The sequence below is a fragment of the Cyrtonyx montezumae genome, unplaced genomic scaffold (assembly GCF_038088225.1).
Source record: "Cyrtonyx montezumae isolate F1298 unplaced genomic scaffold, pur_monq_1.0 scaffold_24, whole genome shotgun sequence".
Taxonomy (NCBI): domain Eukaryota; kingdom Metazoa; phylum Chordata; class Aves; order Galliformes; family Odontophoridae; genus Cyrtonyx; species Cyrtonyx montezumae.
In genome coordinates this window covers 11,331,451-11,355,116 of record NW_027071981.1, presented here as the reverse complement: position 1 = coordinate 11,355,116, position 23,666 = coordinate 11,331,451, and the positions used below count along the sequence as shown (strand labels likewise).

The 23,666-nt window shown below is 38.1% G+C and overlaps 1 protein-coding gene across 8 annotated transcripts in view; it reads right to left on the bottom strand.

The window, feature by feature from the left end:
• The window catches only part of CDC42BPA (CDC42 binding protein kinase alpha), a 155,088-nt gene that overhangs the window by 110,605 nt on the left and 20,817 nt on the right, over positions 1-23,666 (bottom strand). For all 8 annotated transcript variants that reach the window (XR_010622409.1, XR_010622408.1, XM_065739676.1 and 5 more), the window contains one exon: positions 2,794-2,885. Coding sequence is in view for 6 of the 8 variants with exons in the window: in XM_065739676.1 (XP_065595748.1) it covers positions 2,794-2,885 (92 nt within the window). In the remaining 2 variants the exon portion in view is untranslated. The remainder of the gene's footprint in view (positions 1-2,793; positions 2,886-23,666) is intronic.

Sequence of the window (23,666 nt, the reverse complement as noted above, 5' to 3'; positions counted from 1 at the left end):
CATCAGTTTCTCAAGAGAGATGTAAATACAGCACTCCTTTGGCTTTTCTTACAGATTTTGTCTTATGATAAACCTCCAGACTGACAGCAGGGCCGTCAGTGTTATTGTTCACAACTGGATGCTACAATTCAGGAATGGCTGCATCAGTTCTCAGAGCTATGAAAACTATAACATTTGAAATATCAAAAACTACATAAATATTTGGTTGCACAACAAGCAGCAAATGCTTTTTTTTTTAAGCAGCAATACAGTGGGATGAAAATTTCAACATTATTTAGAACCTCAGATCAGACACATTTTTATGCTAAGGCACCAGTAAGAACTGCCTACTGGAATCATCAGTGACCCTGTGCTTGCTCCAGCAGACTCCTTCAGTTTCCAAGTATGAAGTCCTTTCATTTAGGATTGTCCATTAAAGTTTTACGAAATGTAAGCTGAAAGTAAGCACAATGATGTCCACATCAAGAAGATATCTGTGTTTTCTAAAGGCAGCACTCTTCTATTCAAAATCTTAACGTATAACACGGAGAGGGAAAGCAGACATCATTAATTTGACAAAAAGGAAGCATTCTTAGAGTGACAGCAAGCAGCCTAAGGACTTCAAGGGAAAAATAAAACAGGAACCTCTTACAGTTGTAAGCAATCTTTAAACTACTTGTCTGTGTCAAACTTGCAAAAACAAAAAGGGAAATATCTGAGTATGCAAATTAAAGAAATTGAGTAGTATAAAATCAAAGCAAGTCTGAGACTTGCTACCTGGAATAGCTTTGGTCTGCTTTACAGCTGGCTGTAACTAAAGTATCTTCCTGGAGAAAGTACCTCACAGTTGAATATTAATATAGTGTTTAGTGGCTAAAAGAGTAGTAAAATTTGTCTGCCCTTTTTTAAACACTGCTGTAATTTCACACAGAACTTGTTTTCCTAGACAGATGTCTAAGATCTGAAGATCATTTTTAAGCTATTCAGTATACTTAAAATAGATCAATAATTAAGAAGTCCTACTTTAAGAACACATAAGAATGAATGTTTTCATTGACGGAATTCAAGTATTCCCCCTACTGAAGATGCTCACAACCAAATACTTACGCTGTCTTCCTCAGGTAGGGCATTACAAAGAAACACTGTTCCTAGAACTACCACATTATGCACCCTGTCCCCAGGAAAAGATGGGGAAAGTTAAGCTCTCACTATCCGTGGTATGATTCACTGCAAAGAAGCTTCTTAAGAAAGCACTAGAGTTTTTTTGTAGTTTAACTGCTGTGCTGTTTGATGCTGATTCAGCAGACAGAAATGACTTTCAAAAACAAGATACAAGGCAGGTTTAACACACGGTTCTTCTGACACAAAAGTACTTTTAGGTTAGAGATTTTTCCTTGTATCTTATGTGATTTGTACATGAAATAAGCTGCAACTGCTGTGGCAGTACTGAGAAAAGTCATTGACTCATGCAGAAACTTCTGTCTCAAAACAGTGATTCTAGCATTTGCTCTGCAGCAAAGGTTAAGATTAAAGACCAGTTATCCATGAATGGATAATATTCATGGGATAGTCTTTACTCTTCTCTATAAAGAATCATTAGTCCAGAGAGAGCAAAAACAACCAAGAGAGATGAAGTAAATACTATCCTTTTGTTGTCACTTTGCATCTGCCCAATGATGACACGCTGAGGTACCATCACAGTGTGTAGTGACATAAGCTGCAGTAAAAAATTCCTGTTCCTCAAAAACTAACTGAAAAAAAATTCATTTTCCATAGTCACAGATTAGCAAAGCTGGATTTTCACATTAAGCAAATACATAAACCTTAAACCAACTCTTCCTCAACTGCCATGAAGCCTTCAGGGATGCTCTCAAACCATTCACAATGTCACAGTTTGAAAAAACATTTCCACAGCCTTTTTGTTGGACTTTGGATTTCAGCTCCCCCATTTTTTGAGGCAAACAGAAGTATGTCCTGCACAAATTCCACATACTATCCTCATTTTAGCACATTTGGCCACAAAAGAATTCAAGCCACTATTATATAAAATAATGTTCTTTTGACATAAATAGTGCCCTGCGTGAAGAAGAAAGCACATGCACTTCATATCAAGAAGCAGAGGCTGAAAAGTAAGATTCATTCATTCAGATTTCCTCAGCCTGTACAGTCTTATATTCCATGAAACCTAGCAATGAGCAGTCTTGTTTGACAGATTTAAATAAGAGATGGCTCCATTAGAAACAGCAAAAGCTTTTCATAGTTCAAGAGTAATAGATGACAACGGAAAAGTGATGACAAATTCCTCAAAAGAAATGCAGGAAAACAATTTTAAAATATTTAGTCAAGGAATTAAAGTGACAAGAATGGAGAGATTTCTCTATGTTCCTAGGAACGTCAGTATCAATCTGTTTACTTATATTCTTGAAAACTGCTTTCAGACAATTTAGTCATTAAGATAATTAGAGAACAGATCTTCGCACTGTCAGTAAGTTGGTGGTGTCCATCTGCTGACAGGAAAGAACTACAATCAGGCTAAAGGTTTATCATCTGATAGCTGAAGCACTGTCTTTCAACCCACACGTACACGTCACCTCTCAAAACTTGCGACTTTAAACAAGCTATAAAGAGCTATCAGAGAACATACAAATCCAAATATACCTGCATCAATTATTTGGTTGACCAATATCATCCAGTATGCCTGCATAATGTAACACTTGTAAATCAATAACACAGGCTGTCAAATGTCTCTCCGCAGTGTCACAGACCTGCAAGAGCATATTCACTTCCTTCCTTCTGCCCGTTTCGTGTACGTACCTCACCAAAGGCTCCTCGACCAATCACCTTCAGGATTTCAAAATCTTCTTTATGTAGTCGCATCTGTTTCACTTTAGATGTAAACGGTTTGGCTGAAACAGAAGAAAAATATCAATCATTAAAAAACAACAACAAAATTAACAGTAGCATAAAATAGATGTAATTTGAGTCCTGAAAACAACAGACTACTTGACTTTTATATCCGTATTCTCCAATGTAATACAAAGTTCAAAGCTGGAAATAGTAAGCAGTAAAAACTAAGTCAAAACTGTTGTGAGAGAAAGGGTGCTTTTGCCCTACAGAAAACATCTACTTAACAGCATAAGTCTTTTATGATCATTTTTGCCCACTGTATCTGCTTTACATTGCTATCTGTCATCGCATAAGCAACGTTTATTATAATGAGGAATTCATTTTTGACCTTCAGACACTTCATTTCTCTGCCAAACAGCTCTTGCATTTGATAGAAAATTAAAACGCCGATGAAAGGTGACTGGAAGGGTAATACTGGTCTTGAATCTGCATCATGCAATAGTTTCACAGACAACTTCAAGAACACTTAGTAGTTAATCCTTAGCTTTTGGAAGTGAGAACAGTTGTATTCCCAAGACATTATTTACACATTCAGTGGAAAAACCACACATGTATAAAGCTGATTTATAAAAAGAACAGAAGAACCCAAAACAAGAGATGTCTTCCTCTCTGCCCACCCTCTCAAAGCCAAACCCCACCCTTAAAAAAAAAAGCAGGGGAAAAAGCACCCAATTTTACTTTTGTGAACAACTATACATGGTAAACACTGAGGCTGACTCAAACTTTTATTCCTAACCTTTCATACTGAGAAGATTAAAAGAAGGGGAAAATAAAAAGAAACAAACCAAAAAAAACCTGTATCCATCCATATAGAAGTTGAAACATAACTCCTAAAAAGGTACTACCTTGCCAGAGTACATTCAAACAACTGAGAGATCCCCCAGCTTGTAATGGCAGCTCTCACCTGACTTCGTAATGGAAAAAAAAAAGGGAGGCTGAACTATCTACAAATAAACCTGTTCAACAGTCTGTTAACAAGTCTGGAAATAAGGTTTTTCTTAATTCTCATATAGTTTGACTGTACAAGCCATAAAATAATTGGTATCACTGCACTACAAAATTAACAGTGTTCTTCAGAATTTTCCTATCAGCTCCATTTCTCCTTCCTAAAATCCCTGGCACTGTAGCAACAACAGTACAAGCCGACACAGAGGTCAAGAAATCTGAACTTAATTTTTCTAAGATTCCTCAGATGCAAACAATCAACTCTGTAACAGCAATTACATTTGTTCTAGCTCCAGAAACATCAGCTTTGGCTTCAATAAACAAATGAGGAAAAAAGCCAACAGATTTTAGGTCCAAATAGTAAAAATACAGCCATGAGACTCTGAGATTTACACTTTACTAATAATTTTACCTTAATCTTATAACTGTTTCACTCAGAACACTCATTACACAACTAAAATACAGGTATTCTTTCAAGATGTACATTTTAAATAGTATTTTTCTCAAGTCCACGGAGATATCAAACCTACAATCAGTGATTTGTACCTCAAAAAGAAGTATTGAGACAAAACAAGTGACAAGTACTCCTTTACTAAGAGAATATAAGGGATTTAACACAAGTATTAAATACTACTGACGAACACCACTGAACAAATTAAAACCAGTCATTAAATTCTTCTAACTTGAAAAACAACTGATTGAAAACAAACGTGGTGCTCTTGACTTCAACATTTTTTGACCATTATAGGCCTGGCTAGAGTAACAGGCAAAATATCTTGTTAACAAGCAACAGCATAGCTGTTTAAACCACAAAACTCTTTCTCACTTTATATTGTAAAGAAAGGCCTGTCGTTCTTTAATTATTACATTTTGGAATCTTCCAGGGTTCCCATAGGGACAATGGAAAAATAAACATCATTAAAACGGATACAGTAAAATACAACAGACTAAAACATGCTCGGATTTGGTTTAATGATCTGTAGTATCAGCATTAGAGGAAAAGTTTGTAAACCCCTCTCTTTAATATCTTTTAACCATCTCTAGCAACAGACACATCAACTTATAGCCAACAGTTTTATGAAGCAAGATACAGTCCAAGAAAAGAAAGACTTGCCCTAGGAATGTGCTCTAAATAGCCTGTTCTAAAAAAGGTCAGTGTGCTTCATCAACATTGTTTGTCTGCTGTTCAAACATTTGATATTCTTGTGGCAACAATAATCTTTAGTACAGAAAATTCAGCCTGGTCAAGGGTCTTGGAAGGCACATCTTCAGATGGTAATTTCATGCAGTGAGCCTTGCAAAAAATCTGCCCATTAACCTCATAGCCTGCAACTAGTTTGGCAGTGCTGTGTGAGCTGTTATGAAGACAGCAAACCCCAAGGTCAGGGGACAGTTTCCAAAATACTATTTCCTCAAAGGGGCCCCTGCAATACAAAGGGCTCCCAAATTTAAATATTCTGGGACACAGCCCGCTCCTCTATTTACATGCTCATCTCCTTTAATAGAATCATAAGCAAATTAAAATTGGAAAATAACATCCCCTTTTTCAGAGAGCTGCAGTTTCCTTGATCAATACTAGTGCCTGCCTGCAGCTTTTTAATAGCAAAAAGTGCCTCAGGAGAGGAGGGCATTTCCTTTAGCACTTAATTCAACCTACAGAAATACACAGAGCAATAGCTCTTCCCCCTCCCACATCCCTTTTCACAACTACTAGCCAAGCACCAAGGAGCAGGAGCTAGTTATGCCAAGTTGAATTCTTTCTCTTCCAAGGCAGAAGAGAAGTACGGGCAGCACGTCCCCTGGCTCATGTATTCATTCAGCACAGGGATTCTCAACTTAGCAGGAACCATAAACTCATGATATAAAACTTACAGATTCACCAGTGTATCATCTACAGTCACCAGTACTGCTGAGTCACATATAGAGAATTCAGAGATGGTTAGTCTGAAAAATATTGATATGCTGTTGCTGTTACTGCTACAGAGATGGATGGATACATCTTTATCTGCAAGAAATATTCTACAGAAACACTGGCCACCCAACCTGGTCAACAGTTCAGATCTCAATCTGCCTGGGAAAACTGAACCATCATCTTCTTGGCAAAGATTCCTTACACTTAATCACATGTGGCAAGAAAAAGCCATCTGACAACTCAGCCTCAAGGGAAAGCAACGTACTAGTAACTAGGCAAAGCTATTTTCTAATAAGGTGAACCTGTCATGACTATTTCTTCAGGTGATTTAAGTCTCTACGGGTTGTTCCTCACATTTTACATTCAAAATTTTCATTCTACTTCTGTTTACAATGCAATCAAACTGTTACCAAAAAATAACAACAACAACAACAACAAAAAAAAACCAACAACAGTATGAGAAGAACTCTACAATTGTTCCAAATTATTCTAGCTGAAACCAGTCTGTAATTTCCCTTGGAGTAACATATTACAAGCACACCAAACCAGTCACCAAGACTCCCTCTGCCAAAGCAGACATGCCAGCTCGTATTGGTTCTGAAGAAGACATCAAACCTAAACAGCCTGACAAGGTGCAAGGTGAAGTGCAGGTAAGCAGTGCTAAGAAATATTGAATACCAAGAGATTTAATTTTTAACTGTTGGAGATAAGAGTCCACCTCCTGAAGGGCTGATAGCCCAATACAGTTGAGCACTGTAATTATAAATGTACATGATACCAAACAACATCAATCAATAAGTAATTAAAAAAAAACAACATGAAAACACACAGAAAATAGAGCATTACCAAAGTCTCATTTGCAAAGTTAGCCTTCCTGCCTCATTCTCTTACCTTCCTGTTCCCAATCTGCAAAGTTTGGGCAGAGCAAGCCCTGAAATTCTTATCAGTCAGGGTGAACCTGCTGGCTGGGATGGCACAGTTCCTTCTCTCTCTCCCTCAACTGCAACTGACCCTTTCCTTCCCCAGCAAACCACTGCAGAGAACCAGAGCTATTTTATGCATGGGCTGAAATTAAACCCTAGTGAGATAAGGATCAGATTGACCGTCTAAAGAAAGTGCTAAGCATCTGCAGGCCTGGAGCTCAAAGTAACTGAAAAATGCACTCCCGCAACTGATTTATAAATTAAATGAAACTGAATGGGACAATACCAGGGAATTCTCCTTGGTGTCTCACCGATGCCACAGTTATTTTACAGGTAAGCAGGACAACTAACTGCTTCAGTGAAAGACTGTATCAGATAGAGAATCTGAGTTATGATATCTATGCCCTGCCTCTCAAAGGAATGATAAAACATGCTTCCTCCTCAGTAATCCAGGTGTCACACAGCAAAACCAGGCTTCTGCCCACTGCTCTGTTTCATATAAAATACCTCAGTAAGCAAGAGATTTAGAAACTAAATGCTGTATCCATCAGAACTGTTGACAGAAATGATGAAAGTTTGTTATGAAGGAAACAAAGAACAGCAATAAAAGAATACAATAGCCATGGAAAGCTAGCTGCTTGCCATCTCAAGAGAAAACCCCTTTTCCTTCACCAGTTAAAAATAATTAAGAAAAATTCATGGAGCACATTTCCCTTGCTAAGGAGAAAACCCACACAACCTCGACACTGTCACTCCACACCCTCCCAGAGGCTCTTGAATTTCTCCTAACAGGTCTTGCAAACACAAAACAAATACAACAGAAACAAAGAAGAAAGCGGAATGCACTGAGATAGCCTTGTTTGTTTGTAGCTTTGAATTTCTGCTAAATTCCTGGAAGTTAACAAGTGATCTTACTTAATACATTCAATCTTGTATTTATTTTTAACTGGCTTTATCAGTTGTGATTATGAAATGCATAAAATGCATTTCTGAATTAAGAAAACCACAAGTGGACGTGTCTAAAAGCTCCAGAGAAGAGGTACAAGAATGCTCCTTCCAAAGTCAACACAACTCCTCCAAAGAAACAGCAGACAGTCAGCAGGGCAGAGCTGCTTAAAGAGCAGCTCAACTTAATTGGGAGATGAAGCACCACCTCCTCTCTGCCCATCTAAGATTGGCAAGGCAACACAATAAAGCTTCCTGGTAGTTTCTTCTCTCTTGGAAGATATCAGGGACAAAACATGGCAGATAACAGCTGAACCACAGAACTTGATTTAAGACTACATGAAAAAATTGCAAGCCTCAAATACCCTTCCCAAGTTTTCACAGTTGAGAGTCATTTTTCAGTCCCTCAGAACATTTTTAACGTGTTTTTCCTGACGATCAATTAAGTGCCAACATCTGTATGCACAAGTTAAGTATCTGTCATTTTCCAAGAATGAGAAGTATGTCCACAAATTCCTGTACTGTGGTACAGACAGACAATATTCTGGATCCTGAGGGGAAAAAAAAAAAGTAATCTGTTCTCATCTAGGTCAACTGGAGACCATCCAGCCATCTTTGGCTACAGCTACCACAAGATTCTTCAGCAGGAATTTTAAAATCAAAGACAGAAATAAAATCTTTCCCAAACACACATGAATGGTTCTGCCCCACCTCCAAAGTCTCCAATGAAAAATAATCCATGCATTCATAAAACATTCACTGCAGGTCTGGGTAACCCTTCCACACTACATCAAGAATACAGCCGTTATTTTTTTGTGTCACTATCCTTTCTCATCACACAGGTTTTGGTGAACCAGTTCATGTTTAAATATTACTATACCAGCAGCAAAACAAAATGTTGAACATCAGTCCATCCTGCTGCACATTGAATTCTGACGCAGTTCTCATAGCACTGTCAGTACAACCTTTACCACAGGATTCCTGTTTCACCCAGCAGAGTGTAGAGATGCTCTGGGAGCAAAACAAGAGCAGTAAAAAATAATTATGTACACACTACTTTGGAAGTGTGAAAGGCTAATAAAGGAAGAAGAAGGAGGCCGTGATCACATAGTTGAATGCTGCTTAGACTCTATCCCTCACGCTGTCTGACAAGATTAAACTTCACATTCCTCAGTATCTGACTGAACTCAATTTTGCTGCTATTTGACTGCCTGAAAACACTGCATGCCTGCACTCAAAACAATTGGAGCCATGTTTAGAATTACAAATGCGATGAAGAATCAATGTCTGTTTAAAATGTATAATCCCACAAGTCCTCAGTTTTATCACATAAAATGAAGCTATCACCATTTAACAACTAGACTCTTGGAAAATACTATTTTACCCTTGGTGAAGATTAGGAGCTGGAGATCACCTGAGCAAAGTGCTACTCTTATTCAAGAAACAAATCATGCAATTACTTTTTTTTTTTTTGGAGAATTTCTTGGAGAGTTGGGGGGAAAAAAAGGAAATGAGCACCTGTCAAGTAACGGATCTCCCTTCTCAAGAATAGGTATTTTCTAACCCCAAAGGAAGCCTGTAAAGCCCCCTCAAGGGGGTTGCAGAGGCATCATTAATTCTGCAGTTTCCTTCATTCTGCACGCATGGTTTTGCATCCTTAATTAAGCAGTTGTTCAAATATACAATTTAGATAATCTCTCACCTGAATAAAAATAAAAAACAACCTCCAGAAATGCTGCTCCATACTGTAATACCATGGAAGTGTCTAACCAGAACAAAGGCAGTGACTTTGGCCCCCATAAGGCAGGCACTTACTGCTCAGCAACCGAAGGGCCTGTGCTGCAGCTGCTGTTCACCCTATACAAGCTGCCTGCTTGTTTAGTATTTCATAAGAGTCCTCTGTTCCAGTTCTGAAGACAAAGGAAGAAAAATGCTAAGGATTTCAGTCCAACATCTAATACTGCAGCATGAGTTACACTACCTTCCCTTCTCACAAATAGGTGATCAGTTTCACCTTTTCCCTGCAGCTTTTCATCCCATCACTTTCCCTCTCAGGTATTCAGTCCCATCTCTACCCTAAGAGCCAGCACTCAGCACATCACTCTGCCCTCTACCCATGTCATGCTGTCACCTCCAGTGTCTCCACATCCACACTACACTCACTTTTAAATCAGTCTGCTTATGGCTGTCCCTTTTTACCAGGACATCTCCATCCCTTCATCCTGCAAGTCACAAAAGCCTCCAGCTGAGCCCAGCTCTGTTTGCAGCCCTAATTGCAAGTTTTGTGATTCCCTCCCTTTCCTTCCTCTCTTCTGCCCATCTGAAGTCTCTCTTCCAAAGTCCCAGCGCTGGCAAGGAAGACCTGACACCGCTCTTCCTCCAATTTCCCAGTACATTTCTCCTTTTACCACAACTAGTTTTGAAGGCTTTGCTCCCACTTATTTGCCATTAAGCTGCATCTGACTAACAAGTACTTGAGCTGTACATCAGTACACCTTCCTCCTCCTTTAGGAATTTTCAAGTCTGTTCTTATAGTCATCTGTATAAAGAAATATACTAAGGTCACCTTTAATGTTTTACTGATACTGACAGCCTCACTACATCTTACGTAAACAACTCACTTCATTTATTTTCATTTCTAAGAAAAAGCAGTAAAAACTTTGTTGAACTCCAAAGCTCTTTTAATCTCTTTGAGTTCAAGAATATGCTCTAAGACTTGTGGATAGTGGGGATGATCAAATTCTTCATAAGCTCCCCTCCTCTAAAATGACTTGTTGGTATAGCTATAAAGTTTAAGTGTATCTAGATGCTAAAAATATGTAGAAATACAAACCCGCCAAAGCTCACACACACTGAGCACGTGAATTATTTGAGTCTTGTTTCTAACCTCCATCAAAGTGCTTTTACCCTGAAGTATTCAATAGGCTTTATTGCAGACCCTTCCCAGCAAGCTGCAAGGGCCTCGGAGCAGAAGGCTGATAATAGAGTCAAGCTGTAATAGCAGACACACTGCTCTACAGCATGTCGCAGGCAAGCACCCACCAAATGAACTGACGTATCATGTAACAAAATATCTTCTTTCCTCTTTACAAGCATAGCATAAGCCTGCTCAAAACCACATGAGTACATCCCAGACAGCATATTTCACTGATGCTGTTATTCATGTTTGCATTATAACAATTCTCCAGTTGTGCCTGGGACTTTGGAGAACTCCTGGAGACGAGTATCACGCAAGCACATAGAGTTACAGTTCTCACTCTGCCCCTATGGACAACAGGTTTGAAATGAAATCTTCTGTCCAAAGTCATGTGTTGTGATCCAGACTTCACAGCTAACTGAAGTTCAAACATTAAAAGCAAGTTCAAAACACATCTATTTCTTTTCTGTTAGAAGCTTTTGCTTTTTGTCACTGGATAAATTGACTCTTGAACACTGCCTGCATTATTTTACACTGATTGGGCAGTCCCATAAGCTGCTCTGAAAACAGCAAAAATGAAGTAGATTGTACTGCACTTCATGAATACATCACAGTAAAGAGTTGCTTCTGAGTGTCGAGTCACTAAGTGCAATAAAAAACAAGATACTACTACAGTTTCTTCAACTGCTTTCTACTACAATTTCAAGTTCCTGTTCACAAAATGCAACACCATTCCTACAGCCACAGAAGTGTTCCCACCTCCATAGCTCTGCCCATACACCACTCCCCATACCATTTCAGTGTCATCACCCTATATTAATTCCACAGTTGTAACTGCACACTTTTTGCTTGCTCTCCATATTCAAGCTGGGCAATGCAACTGCTTCTTATGCACTGACACAACCATAAAAGCATGGGTGTTTTTGTTTGTCTGTTTCACAAAATATGATTTTAAGTCACGATTCAACTATGACTTCAATAACCCTTTAGTAACTTATCATTACTCCTTGAAGATCTCCGGAGAACAAAGTTTTAAGGTAACTCTAATTAAAAAAAAAAAGAATTATTTGAAAGTTCAGTACCATTCAAATGTGAACTGCCTACAATAAACCTGATTGGGTTCACTTGAACAAGATGAATTGCTCTTTATTCTCAAGTCCACAATCATGCACCAGATCCAGCACTCTATTTCTCAGCTACACTCATCTTTGCTTCCCCCTTGACTAAGCAATCGCTGTAAAATAATGCTGATTAATATTCTTTATTTCCATTTCTCCTCATGGCAACATCCATTATTCAAACTTCAGTGCAGCTGAACCACTGAAGTCTACTACTACTTCAAAAAAGATGACTAACATGAATTAACAAAATTGAACTTCTAACAAAATCTTGACTTTGACAGCAGCATAAGCATTTTCCTAAACAACAAAAGGGTTTTTGAAGCACCCTTAAGGGGTGCTTCAAATTAAAAAAGGGATTCTCACAAAGCAGTGCATCTGACCTGCCCTGCATGCTTCTGCATGAAATCTCTTATTTCAGCATGCCCAACAGTGCTACCTCAGAAAGACCTCAGATCTGTGAGCTCTTGCAAGTATGTGTTTGCAGGGTGGTGAAACTTAAGTCTTGTTTGAATCTCATTCCCTAAAGTAACACAGAGATGCATTGCTATATGCCTGTTATGATAGGCTACACTCAAACTAAAGCATTTCTTTACTAATACATTGATTAAAGACAACGTTTCTCCTACAATGTTGACATAACACGACAGGATTGTTTGGTTGTATTTATCAGCTTAAGAGGAAAAGAGGTAGCAAGTAGAGGAAAGAAAAAAAATAGCTTTAAGTCAAGGATTAATTGTTCCCATTTCAAACTAATTGATCAGAGAAGAACTTGCTTCAATACAAACTGCTCTCCGTCTCCAAATACAAGGCATTTTTCCCAAATTTTCTTTGCTTTCTCTTTGCTCTATGGCTTCCCCCCCTCCCTCCCCGGATACAGACAGTAGAGAGGTTGCTGTACACATGTGACACAGTGAAGGAGAAACCATTTGCAAACTGTGATACTATGGCCCACTTGTTTAGATGCGTAAAACATTCAGTGAACATGGCTAAAAAGCAAAGAATTTTCCAAATGTCATCACAAAGGTTTTGTTTATGAGAAACCTGAAAGGAAAAGCCATGGAAAAAACAACACACGCTAAAAGGTAAAGCAGTAAATAATATTTCAGAAGAGCATAGGAAATAAATCCTTCAATTTAAATGCAAATGCCGAAGTACTCAGGAGAGAAAGTACCCATTTAGTCACTACAGGAAAGCAACCACACTTCCCAGGCAGGTCACTGCACAGCTTCTAGTTACTGTTTATTATCTTCAAGTATTATCAGTCTAGCTATTTTGTATAAATATTTCAATGGAAATTGCACATTAAAAATAAAAGGACTCCAGTTACAGGTATTAAAATATTTTAGAAACACGCTTAAGTCATAAGAAAAATAAATGCTAGGAAGTAGAGAAAAGAAAACAATTTTCTAGAGTCACCAAATGCAGAAGAAAATCCACTAGGTACAAGTAAATCCTTGAAGATTTACTAGAAGACTTAGCAGGGTGGGGAAATCTAGCTTTAAGGATAACTAAATAATGGAACAAGACACATACACTACTTTGTGCAATTAAGACATCAGGCATCTATACTATGAATATGAATGTAACTGAAGATGCTGACTACCCTGCACGCATGCTGCTGCCTGCCTCCTGACATCTTCAGCAAAACGCGTGGCACATAATGGCTTTCAACTTTACAATTTCTCCATAACAAACAATTATTTCTTCTAAAAGGTTCTTCTTTAACATGGAGGCTAACAGATTCCCACACACTCTGTTACAAGAACACAGCCAGATGAAGATATTTGCTCAAAAGTTACAGAAACTTTGGGGCAGTGGGGTGGGGGTGGACATGTTTGAGCAGACCTAAGGATGAGAGCAATTTCCAAAGAGATCCTCTGGTCTGCAGATGGAGCTCAATATTTTTTAAGTCCCTGGTGGATTTTGGAAACCAAGCACCAGGGAGGAAATTCTGAAGCACTCTGAGGAGCCATAGTACAGTCTGGGGAGGACAGAAGGCAAAAAGTCAACTTAAGATGCATGAAAGCTGACCTCAGACCCTGTGTAGAGATCAGACAGCACCATCAGACTCAATCAAACCAAAATAACACCAAATAAGTATAATTCAACATCTTCCATTCTGCAATACAAGAAGTACAACATTGTTCACATCATAAAAACTCAAAAGTACATTTTAGGCCACTGTGCTAAAACTAATGTTTGGAAAAAAATTTAGAAATATGGAAAAAAACTGCATTAATTCAGCTAGACCCCTATCTTGGGGCTTCACAGCAACAGTCATTCCTAAATTTGAATGACTCTACTAATGCAAACAATATCTCACTACATTTGCAAGAAGATATTTGCTACCTGCTCTTATCATCACCTTTTCTAGATTTAAAAATAATGGGTACCTAATTCATCAGACCTCCATGGAGCCTTCTTCTCCTGGCTGCAGAGCCACAGTTCTCTCAGCCTGCCCCCATAGAGGAGGTGCTCCAACCCACTGATCATCTTCACACTCCTCCTCTGGACCTGCTCCAACAGCATCATTTAAAAGAACTGGTAAAAAGCTTCTGTTACACATCAAGACCACTATGAAATACAGGTAGTGGAAGGATTTAAAGTACTAACTCAGATTCAAGTCCAAATTCTCTCAGCTACTTTCTTCTTCCGTCATGCCAGAGGTTTGGGGATTTTTTTTTTGTTTGCTTTTGTTGTTGTTTAATTATGGTGTGAATGTTCCCATGAAAGAACTTCCAATAGCATGTTTTTCCTTGGTTATTGTAAGGACTTCCCAGCTTCCTTCCTGCACTCCATAAGATCCTACGATTAAAGCTGGGTGGTTGACCTGGAAAATTGTGCTTTATGTGTTAAGACATTACATTTCAAAAAAGACAATACCTAAGCACACAAGCCTTCTTTCTTTCAAAAAACACAAAGAACATAAAACTAGCCTATCTGAATAGGCTCTATTGCTGTATTAATAGTTGAAATGCAGAATAGTCAAGGGAGTAAAGCTTTTTCCTCATTTGAACTCACTCAACTGGCACAGGATCCTTTTCCCACTCTCCCAACCCCTTGAGTCCCTACAAATCAAGACCAAAACAGGACCCAGCTGTCTCTGCTTGTTCAAATCCATTCAATTACAGCTGCAAGGCAGAATATTTCCTGGCAAAACTTTCCAGTGGGACAATTACTCATGTGAACAAAGCATACAGACCAATCAGGTACAATCAGCCACAGCAGAGCATTAAGATTGTTAAATACGGTAGCATATTTAGCATATTTAACATAAGAAAGTGCTTACGTAGTTATTATGACTATTAAGGACAGCAATTAAGGACTAGCAAATGAATTAACATAAGAAACATTAACAGCAAAGAAATCATAGAACTAGTTCTGACCACCAATTAGGATGAGAGGATCTTGACTGCCACTCAAAGGCCTGAAAGCCAGATTGAATAACCAAAGATACTGATTATAAATATCCCACTTGACCACACTAAGTTTGTGACTCCCTATTCAAGATGAGCAGCTAACAGAAGACACGCACACAAAGCAGCTATGTTACATCTCGGGGTTGCGGTGGGGAATATTTCTTTGAAATTCAAAAACCAGTGTCAATGTTACGTTTGTTTGACTTTTGTCACAAGATAAAGGAATATAATCAATGGTCAAGAGCTCCAAAATAAAATAGTGTCTGCGACCATAAAAGAGAACACTGCCCCAAACTAAAGCCTAAGCATATCTAAAAGAAAAGTTTCCAAACACAATAATTATTTGCATCACAACCAAGAAGAAAAACTCAGCCCTTACCACTTTGTTCACATCTACAGCTTGTGAGTGCTCTTCAAGTTGGAGACTGTTCCCTGTGAAACACTCTTCAGTTTAGTTCTGAATTTGTCATGAACAAAAATTCCTGAATAATAGACACACCACCTGTCATCCCTCTCTTCCTTCCCTCAGGTCAGAGATGTCTTCCAGCTCATGACTCTGGCTGCTATCTAAACTGAGAGCTCTATGGGGCCTGTGTGAGTAACTAGAATAAACATACTGATGTTACGCTTAAATGTTCTGTATGGAAGTTCACATTTTCAACTGAATACTTTTTGAACTCACAAAGGCAGTCAGCTAGTACTAAGAGATTCTGAACACTGCTTATATTACCACTGGAGCTGAAGCATTTCAAAAAACACTAATTGGATTTTATTTAGTGTCCCTATTTTATTATTTATCTTCTTAAAGCCCCTGTTAAAAGATAGCCATAAAACATTACAGGTTTCCCTGCTCACTCGGTACTTTAAACCTCCTAAGGGTTTGTTGATAACAGTGTAGCATAGCAGAAGAACACCACTTCTGAGAGCAGCACAGCGAACACTTACTGCAAAGTCTTCAGGGAAAATTCTGATTATCCTATTAAAGTTCCTAAAAGGCATTCACCAGTTGTATTTTTGAAGTGCTCAGAACTGCAAAGAACAGAAGGGATCAGAAAATCCAGGAAATGATAACCAGTTAATAAAAACTCCCAGCCACAACTTTGTTTAAACTGTCTACAGTGAATTCATTGACAACAGACAAATCCTATAATTATTTTTTACCCTTTTGTCCTATGAATTAGACCAAATCAGGAACACTTGAAATTAAGTCACAAATCTACCCATTCCAAGTGCACAATGACACTAATGTCCACTAGCAATGAACTTAAAATCATTTGTATCAACCAAAACTCCCTACACTTTCTCTGTAAATACTATAGAATATCTTGTCTGAACACTGATTTGCTTCATTGGCTTTTTATAAATTAATGCATTAGAACAAATTAAAGCTGCACAATACAGGCAAACCAGCTTAGCAGATTCAGCTTCAAACTGACCTGCCAGTATTACTTCACCAGAAGCAGACAAGAGGATCTACCTCTGCCAAAGAATCATTACACACTCCCCAGAAAGTCACCAGTGCAGAATGCCATGACTCACAACTCGCACCGATTCCCACACTCAAACCACACCTACTGCCACCTCTTCTCTTCCACAGCTCCCCGTGCCCCTGCCACAACACCTAAACAAGCTGCTGAGAATACAAGCTACACAGAGTTGCTGTATTATGTTTGCTTTACAAATAGTATGACCATAAATATGACTATAAAAATTAATAAAAATATTAATTTTAATCAACTAAGGGTGAGACATCAAAACTGAGGAAGCACATTACATTTAGCACCTCTGTGACACATATCCCCCCTTAAACAGACTCAGCGTAGGTGTTAGTGGAAATCATTTATTAATATATAATACCAGGTATAATGCAAAAGTGATTCATTAGCCTTGCAGCTGACCAAACAAATTAGTTACACTAGTCTGAGCAAATAACAGCTGCAGTCTTTTAAGAAATGGTCATCTGGCATTAAATTTAGAGATGAATGCTGCTCCTTCAAACCATAACAAGCACAGCTCTCCAAAGGTTCCACGCATGAGACTTCTGATCCAAGCACAACACATTTGATCGACAATGAAATACGTTTCAGAAAGCAAAGCAGCTGTCATTTCCACAACACATTTTCCCTATTTAAAAAGTTGTTCAACAATAAACGACTCCCAGCTTTCATCTTTATCTGTAAAGTTACAAAGGGTCACGATGCCAACTTGCCTACACTATAACTCAGAAGTGTCACTCTGTAATTCCCTCTATAAGCTTTTAGCAAATATTTCTGTGAACGGCACAGCTTTGTTCTAACATCAGTGAGGACTTCAATCTGAAGAGCATCAGAAGCTCACAGAAAGTGTCAGCCTTAGAAATTCAACAATTGTCAGTACCGTGTACCTTAGATCAGGAAAAAAGTGTCATTTATCAACCAGATAGTCTAGGTTGTATGCAAGAGCGTTGTCTGCAGTGGACTTAGCAAGCTGACAACCTGTAAATAATAATAAATTAACTATATCAATAGGATTAGGATCTGTTTCCACTTTGGACAATATTATGCATCAGTATTGCAACCACGTATGATGTATCTGATCATGAACTCCAGCTATCACAGTGTTCTACATAAGTTCATCTAGAGCTTGGTCCTCAGTATTTCAAAGCTACAGCTCAAGTCTTGAGATATCACTTGCCTTAAGATCTTTTATGTTTACAGTTACATACAAGGAAAGACTTCACAGCTTTAAAGAAAACTTGGGACAGCACTAGCCAGTCATGTTTCAGAGAAGTCTGTTCCTTTGAACTTTTTTTTTTATATAGCTAAGCATCCCCAGCCTCTAGAGAAAGCTTTAGTTCCTGCAAGGAACCAACAAGAAAACACTGACAGTAATACAGAAGCAAAAAGAGCAAGGAACAAACAAGAAAACACTGACAGTAATACAGAAGCAAAAAGAGCAGTCTTAACAGCAAATAACAGGCTAAGGTTCAAGATAACAGGCTAAGGTTCGAGAATGAGGAGCTGCAAGTTTCCTTAATTCTTTGCCCAAATTCAAGGCCATTCTCACAAAGTGCAGAAACTGGGAGAAAAGAATATGCATTAAAACATTACCACCACTAGTGTCTAACACTGGGAAGACGCTTGATCCAGAGTAACCTCACATATTCCTTAAAACATCTACAAAGAAAGTATATTCTCATGGAAATGAAGATCCTGAATCCTTATCTGATGCCAGCAAATTAGCTGAAGGTATGCTTCCAGCAGAGCAACATCCATTTACCTGAAGAAAGCAAGGGTCTCTCATTAAGCAAAGAAATGTGCTAATATCCATAATATTCAATTTACTACATGTGCTATATAATGCTAATTTATTAATTCCATGTGCTGAGGCGATCCTCATCAAGAGAAACACCCTCAGTGCTAAGCCTAAAAGGAAAAATTACCTACTTGCTTAAAATAAAAACAAAAAAGCCAGTACTCATGCACACTGAAAGCTTTGAAGTAAGCCACCTCAAAAAAAATTAGATATTTGGTCTACTCCTTTCTTTATGCTAATCATCTCTACTCCCACCTCTATAACTAATGAACACCTTCTGCAACAGTGCTACAAATAGGAACTCAGCCTTTCCAAGGAAAGATTTCTCCCTCTTCCACCACAGTTTTCACCTGTATTACTTCTTTCATACACTTTTCCCTCAGCCTGAAATTGCTATCAGGAAAAAAGTGCTGCCTCTTTTTGACCACACATTAGGTTTTGCTATATAATGCAGTTCTAGTAATAGCTTTATTTTGGATGAGGAAAAGTACAAAGCTCGACATTTTCTCATCCTGCTATGGGTTTTTAAAGCTCTAAGAATGTTGGAGTTGGTCACAGTAATTAAAAAAGCAAGGGAAAGATAGCAGAGAACAGCTCTAGTTCCCCAAAAAGACCATTTAAAAGCATGGTATGGATTGGAAAAAAAGAAGTGTTCTCATGCAACTTCTTCCTCCCTGGCTACCTAAGTAATTTTGAAGGAGACTGGGAGCTGATGGGAGATACTATATGCTGGTTTAAGTACTTCGTACTGTAATGCTACAATGTGATGCAAAGTACAGCAATAATAGCAAAGCAGCACAATCCTAGGCTGCAGCAAACAAGAACAAGTCCAAATGCAGCAGCCACAGATACAGAAACAAAGAAAGAAAAACTGCTTATCTTTGGAAGGCCTCCAGTAGGCAGGGATTTCCACCAAGATCCCCTTATCTCTACTGCCAACCCCTAAGTGAGGTCTGGGAGCAGGCTCCAACCCTTCTGGTCATTCATGCACTGCACGCAGCTGAGCTCCCCTGGGCTGGCCCTGCCTTCCCACCACATGCTCAGACGCTGGTCCAGGCTGTGACTTGCCATTTCTGCTACACCTACTAATAATTTGTATGGTATTACCATTGTTATGTTTACAAACTGCACATGAAGAACTCATTAGAAGAGGAAATAAGTAAACAAAAAAACAGTGAATTGCTTCAATTGAAGTAGTGAGCCAGATCTCCAGCTGACATAAACCAGCTACGTTTTCATCAGTTCTCAGGTCTCATGCTTCATATTCAGGTCACTATGGTCAAGCCAATAGGTTTTCTTGGAGAATGTTTTGAGCTTTTTTTTTTTTGTTGTTGTTGTTGGGTGATGTCTCAGTCTTCAGCAGGATAACATGGTGTATTCTGTGATTAAATGAGATACGTGCTATAATTTCTGATATACTTACATAAGCTTTAAGCTACACTGGATGACAGGAATTCCTTTGCCTTTTCTATCATTTATAACTGCACATAATCAAATGTCAATTTCTGCACTCTTTCATCCCATCACCTTCCTATGTTGGTCAGAACATAGTGTGAAAACACAGCCCAAGTGAAATGTTACAAAATATCCCTAATCTTTGTTGTGAAACAAGAAAGAAGTTTCCAAAAAAACATACCTAGAGTGCTACTTAAACTTCACAGGCACTTCCTGATGACCCAGGCAGTCTGGCAAAGCCACCCACATCTCCACCTCTGGTCCAGACTTCTGCATTAGATAATCAATCATCCTAATTCTTTTAGCAAACAGCCAGCTTCTCCCCTACGTTTGTTACTGATGACAACAATTATTACATTACAGAACATTCTTAATGCTTCAAGCAAGGAAGAAAACAGTAAATTCAGTTCCAATTCTGCTGTCATTTTCAGCCATTTTCTGACTACCTATTAAGTCCTACTGCTACTATATCTAAAATACCATTTCCTACAAGTTTTTAGATGTTATCAACCTTGAAAATAAATTTCCATGATTTCTGAGCTTTAAATTTAAGTTTTGAAGAACAACGTATTCAAGATGTATATATTCAGCTCAACAGTGGAAGTGCACATTAATATTGTTAGTACTGACCAGTTTGTTCCTGTTTAAATAAACAGGTACTTGGACATATTACATAGAATTCTATGGTTAACACTTCTGCCTGTAATATTTCTATCACTGAAAGCTCTGTATACTGGTCTCTAAGAGAAAAAAAAAGAATTACAGGAACAGAATTCAAAGAAAAAAAACAAACAGATTTTGATTAAATCAACATTTCTAAAACTGCTTTGTACTGCTATCTCTACTGTTACTGCCCCCTTTCTCTCTCCTTTGTAATCTTCTTATCAACTACCCAGAGGGAACACCACCCTCAGAAGGCTTCAGAGGCATATTCAAACCACCCCAAGCAGATGAACAGTGCTCATCCAGCAGGTACAGAACGGCGTTCACTCTACTTCATGACATGTGACAGCAACATAAAAGCACAGGTTCCTTGCCAGACTGAGCAACTCCAGCATCACATGGCACCTAGGCTGTGAACATCCAGTAAGTAACAGCCACAAGCATTATCAGATGGCTGACACTCAGAGCTCAGGAGTTAAAGACTACAAATATCAAGGCTAGCGATAACCCAAGGGCTGAAGATCTCAGCATTTCCAGACCCTTTTTCCCTAGCTCATTTAGTGCTCACATCATCTTTCGTTCTTGAAGCATTTAATTCCTCCCTTGTCCTTTATTTTAGGGATATATTTCCTTAACTTACAAATAAGAAGGCATATCAGTAACAGTACATCCAAAGAAAAACAGACATGCCGATGAATTTTGGACCTTTCCCTTTTTTTACCTAGAAATGGTAACCAAATATTTTAAAATACTTAAAGGGATATATTTATATATATATATGCAGCTGTATCTAAACTTTCTTCTGAAAATTTGATATATTTTATTTTAGATATTTCATATACAAAAATATTTTTATTTACATGCGCATTGTGTTTGTGTCTATATATATATACATATATAAAATTATTCTGGGTTGCAACAAGCATCATCTTTTAAAACTCAAAATACAACGCAGCCCTAAACGAAATGCAATATCCTGCAAATACAAAACAATTATCAAAAGTAGAGAACTAAGCTGGTTTCAGCCACAGGATTTCCTGTGGTTGTATCATTACTCTTCAGTCACATAATTAGTTAAACATGGCTTCCTAAGACACCACAAGAGGAAACCGGGGGAACTTACCCCTCTGTCAACCAGTATTACACAAAGTACAGCATGTCTCAGTGATATCAAAGAACATAAATAGCCCATAAATATCGATAAAGAATGCTCAGATTAAGTGAAAGGACAAAAACAAAGAGATCAGAAGAACAATTACTGACAAACAATAACCATGCGTTAACAAAGCTGTCCTGATTTGTTTCTACCATACTGCAAGCCATAAAGTGTAACATAAGGATCTTTCATTTTATGTGATTTCATGAACATACTCAAATAGAAATTGCATTATCTGTATACTTGTAACCTGAAGATGTAACTTGATCCATACAAATAGAAAAATCACCCTAGGAAGTATTAAATTAGCACTATTTACACATTAGCCATAAAAACATAAGCTTTGTGGGTTTGCGAAGTGATAGTGAAGTCCAAGATTTCAAAATAAAGAAAGAAAAATCAAAACAGATACACTGCATATATCTTTGACCTGTTTTCAGCTACTACGTTAGGTATAATGCCCACAAGGAAGGAGGGAGAAGAGGAGGAAACAAAGGGTATGGAAGTGTTTTCCAGCATGCATTATCATTACATACTTAAAAATAACCTGCGTATGGGTACCAATAGGTATCTGAAAAGACAAGATGCTCTAAGTAGCTCAAACATCTTCAGGCATAAAAGTGGCCTTTAGGCACTGCAATGCAATTATTGCATTACTTAAACCTGGTTTTAAGAGAGATCAATAAGTAAGAGAACTAAAACAAGTGTCATTTCACACTTTCCATAAAACACCTAGCAGCAATCACCCAAATAAACATCAGCACATTAATTGTTTAACAAATTAAACAAGCAAACACCATATAAATGTCAAGCTACTCTGGATACAATAAAAGAAGAGTTAAAGGGAGTTACATATCTGCAAACCACAAAATATAATTGGTCTATATAATTCCATTCTATTTCACAGCTTATTACCTGGAGCACATGGTTAAAACCTGTACCAGATGGATTTTCTACAAACAATGCTTCACCAGGCTATATTTACATTTTTTAACATGATGTAAATTACATCTATACCTTTTTATCTTAGTATGGAGACTACCTTCAGCTTTCATTCCTCTTTTACTTCTTGCAATATTTGTTACTATACAGGCACAGACAATTAGCACAGATGTTAGTGGTTTTCAAGTGATACACACTGACTACGAGATAACGATTAAGTGAAGATTACATGCAATCATGATTTCTGGCAGTAATTTATATCATGGTAACTATGTAATGACAATGCTTAAACATAGCCTGCAGCAGCATCCTTCTTAACCATTCTTTCAAAAGAACGGGAACCTTCTAAAGTAAACTATTTTGTCTAACCCAAGAAATCACGGTGCTGATCTGGCATCATTTTATAGTGCTCTGATCCAGAAAAATTAATTAGCAGGCCCCAGAAATCCTTACCCAGTTCACCACTAGCAAAATCCTTGATGGATACCGTAAGGAACTTCAGAAGAAACAAACAGAAGGTACAAAGAAACTAGTGAAAATCTTTCTGGCAAAGGAACATGTGTCCTGTTCATAGGACAATATACTCCTAATAATTTTTTCCACTTCTAATTTGTACAACTGAAGGAAACTGTAGAGGCTTTGTTAAGGGATGAACCAGATCACCAAGTGACCAAGAGGAAGCTAGAATTAAACAGATTCTTCTATGGTATAGTTCAAGTGAAGAATACATGCAAGATGCCACATCCTCTGTGCGAAGAAATTATAAACAACCTTCAAAACTTCAGCCCACATGCTGCTCCAAACTAGAAGTCCTCTGATCAGCTCAGCATTCAATAGGATATCACTGAATGACCATGAAAGATGCATTTTGTAAACTCATTTTTCCCAACTGGTCAGTCCTATTGAAGGTGAAAGCTGTATATAAATAGAGACACAAAAGTATCTTGCAATGACTTCCCTTTCTTCTTCCCCCCAAAGTTTCCACTCACTGAATTCTCTACAATAGTTATCTCCTCACTTATCTTAAGTTTCAAATTTATCATTGCATTGTCTCTCTAGTTCATCAGAAATGGAAAGCACCTGAAAAC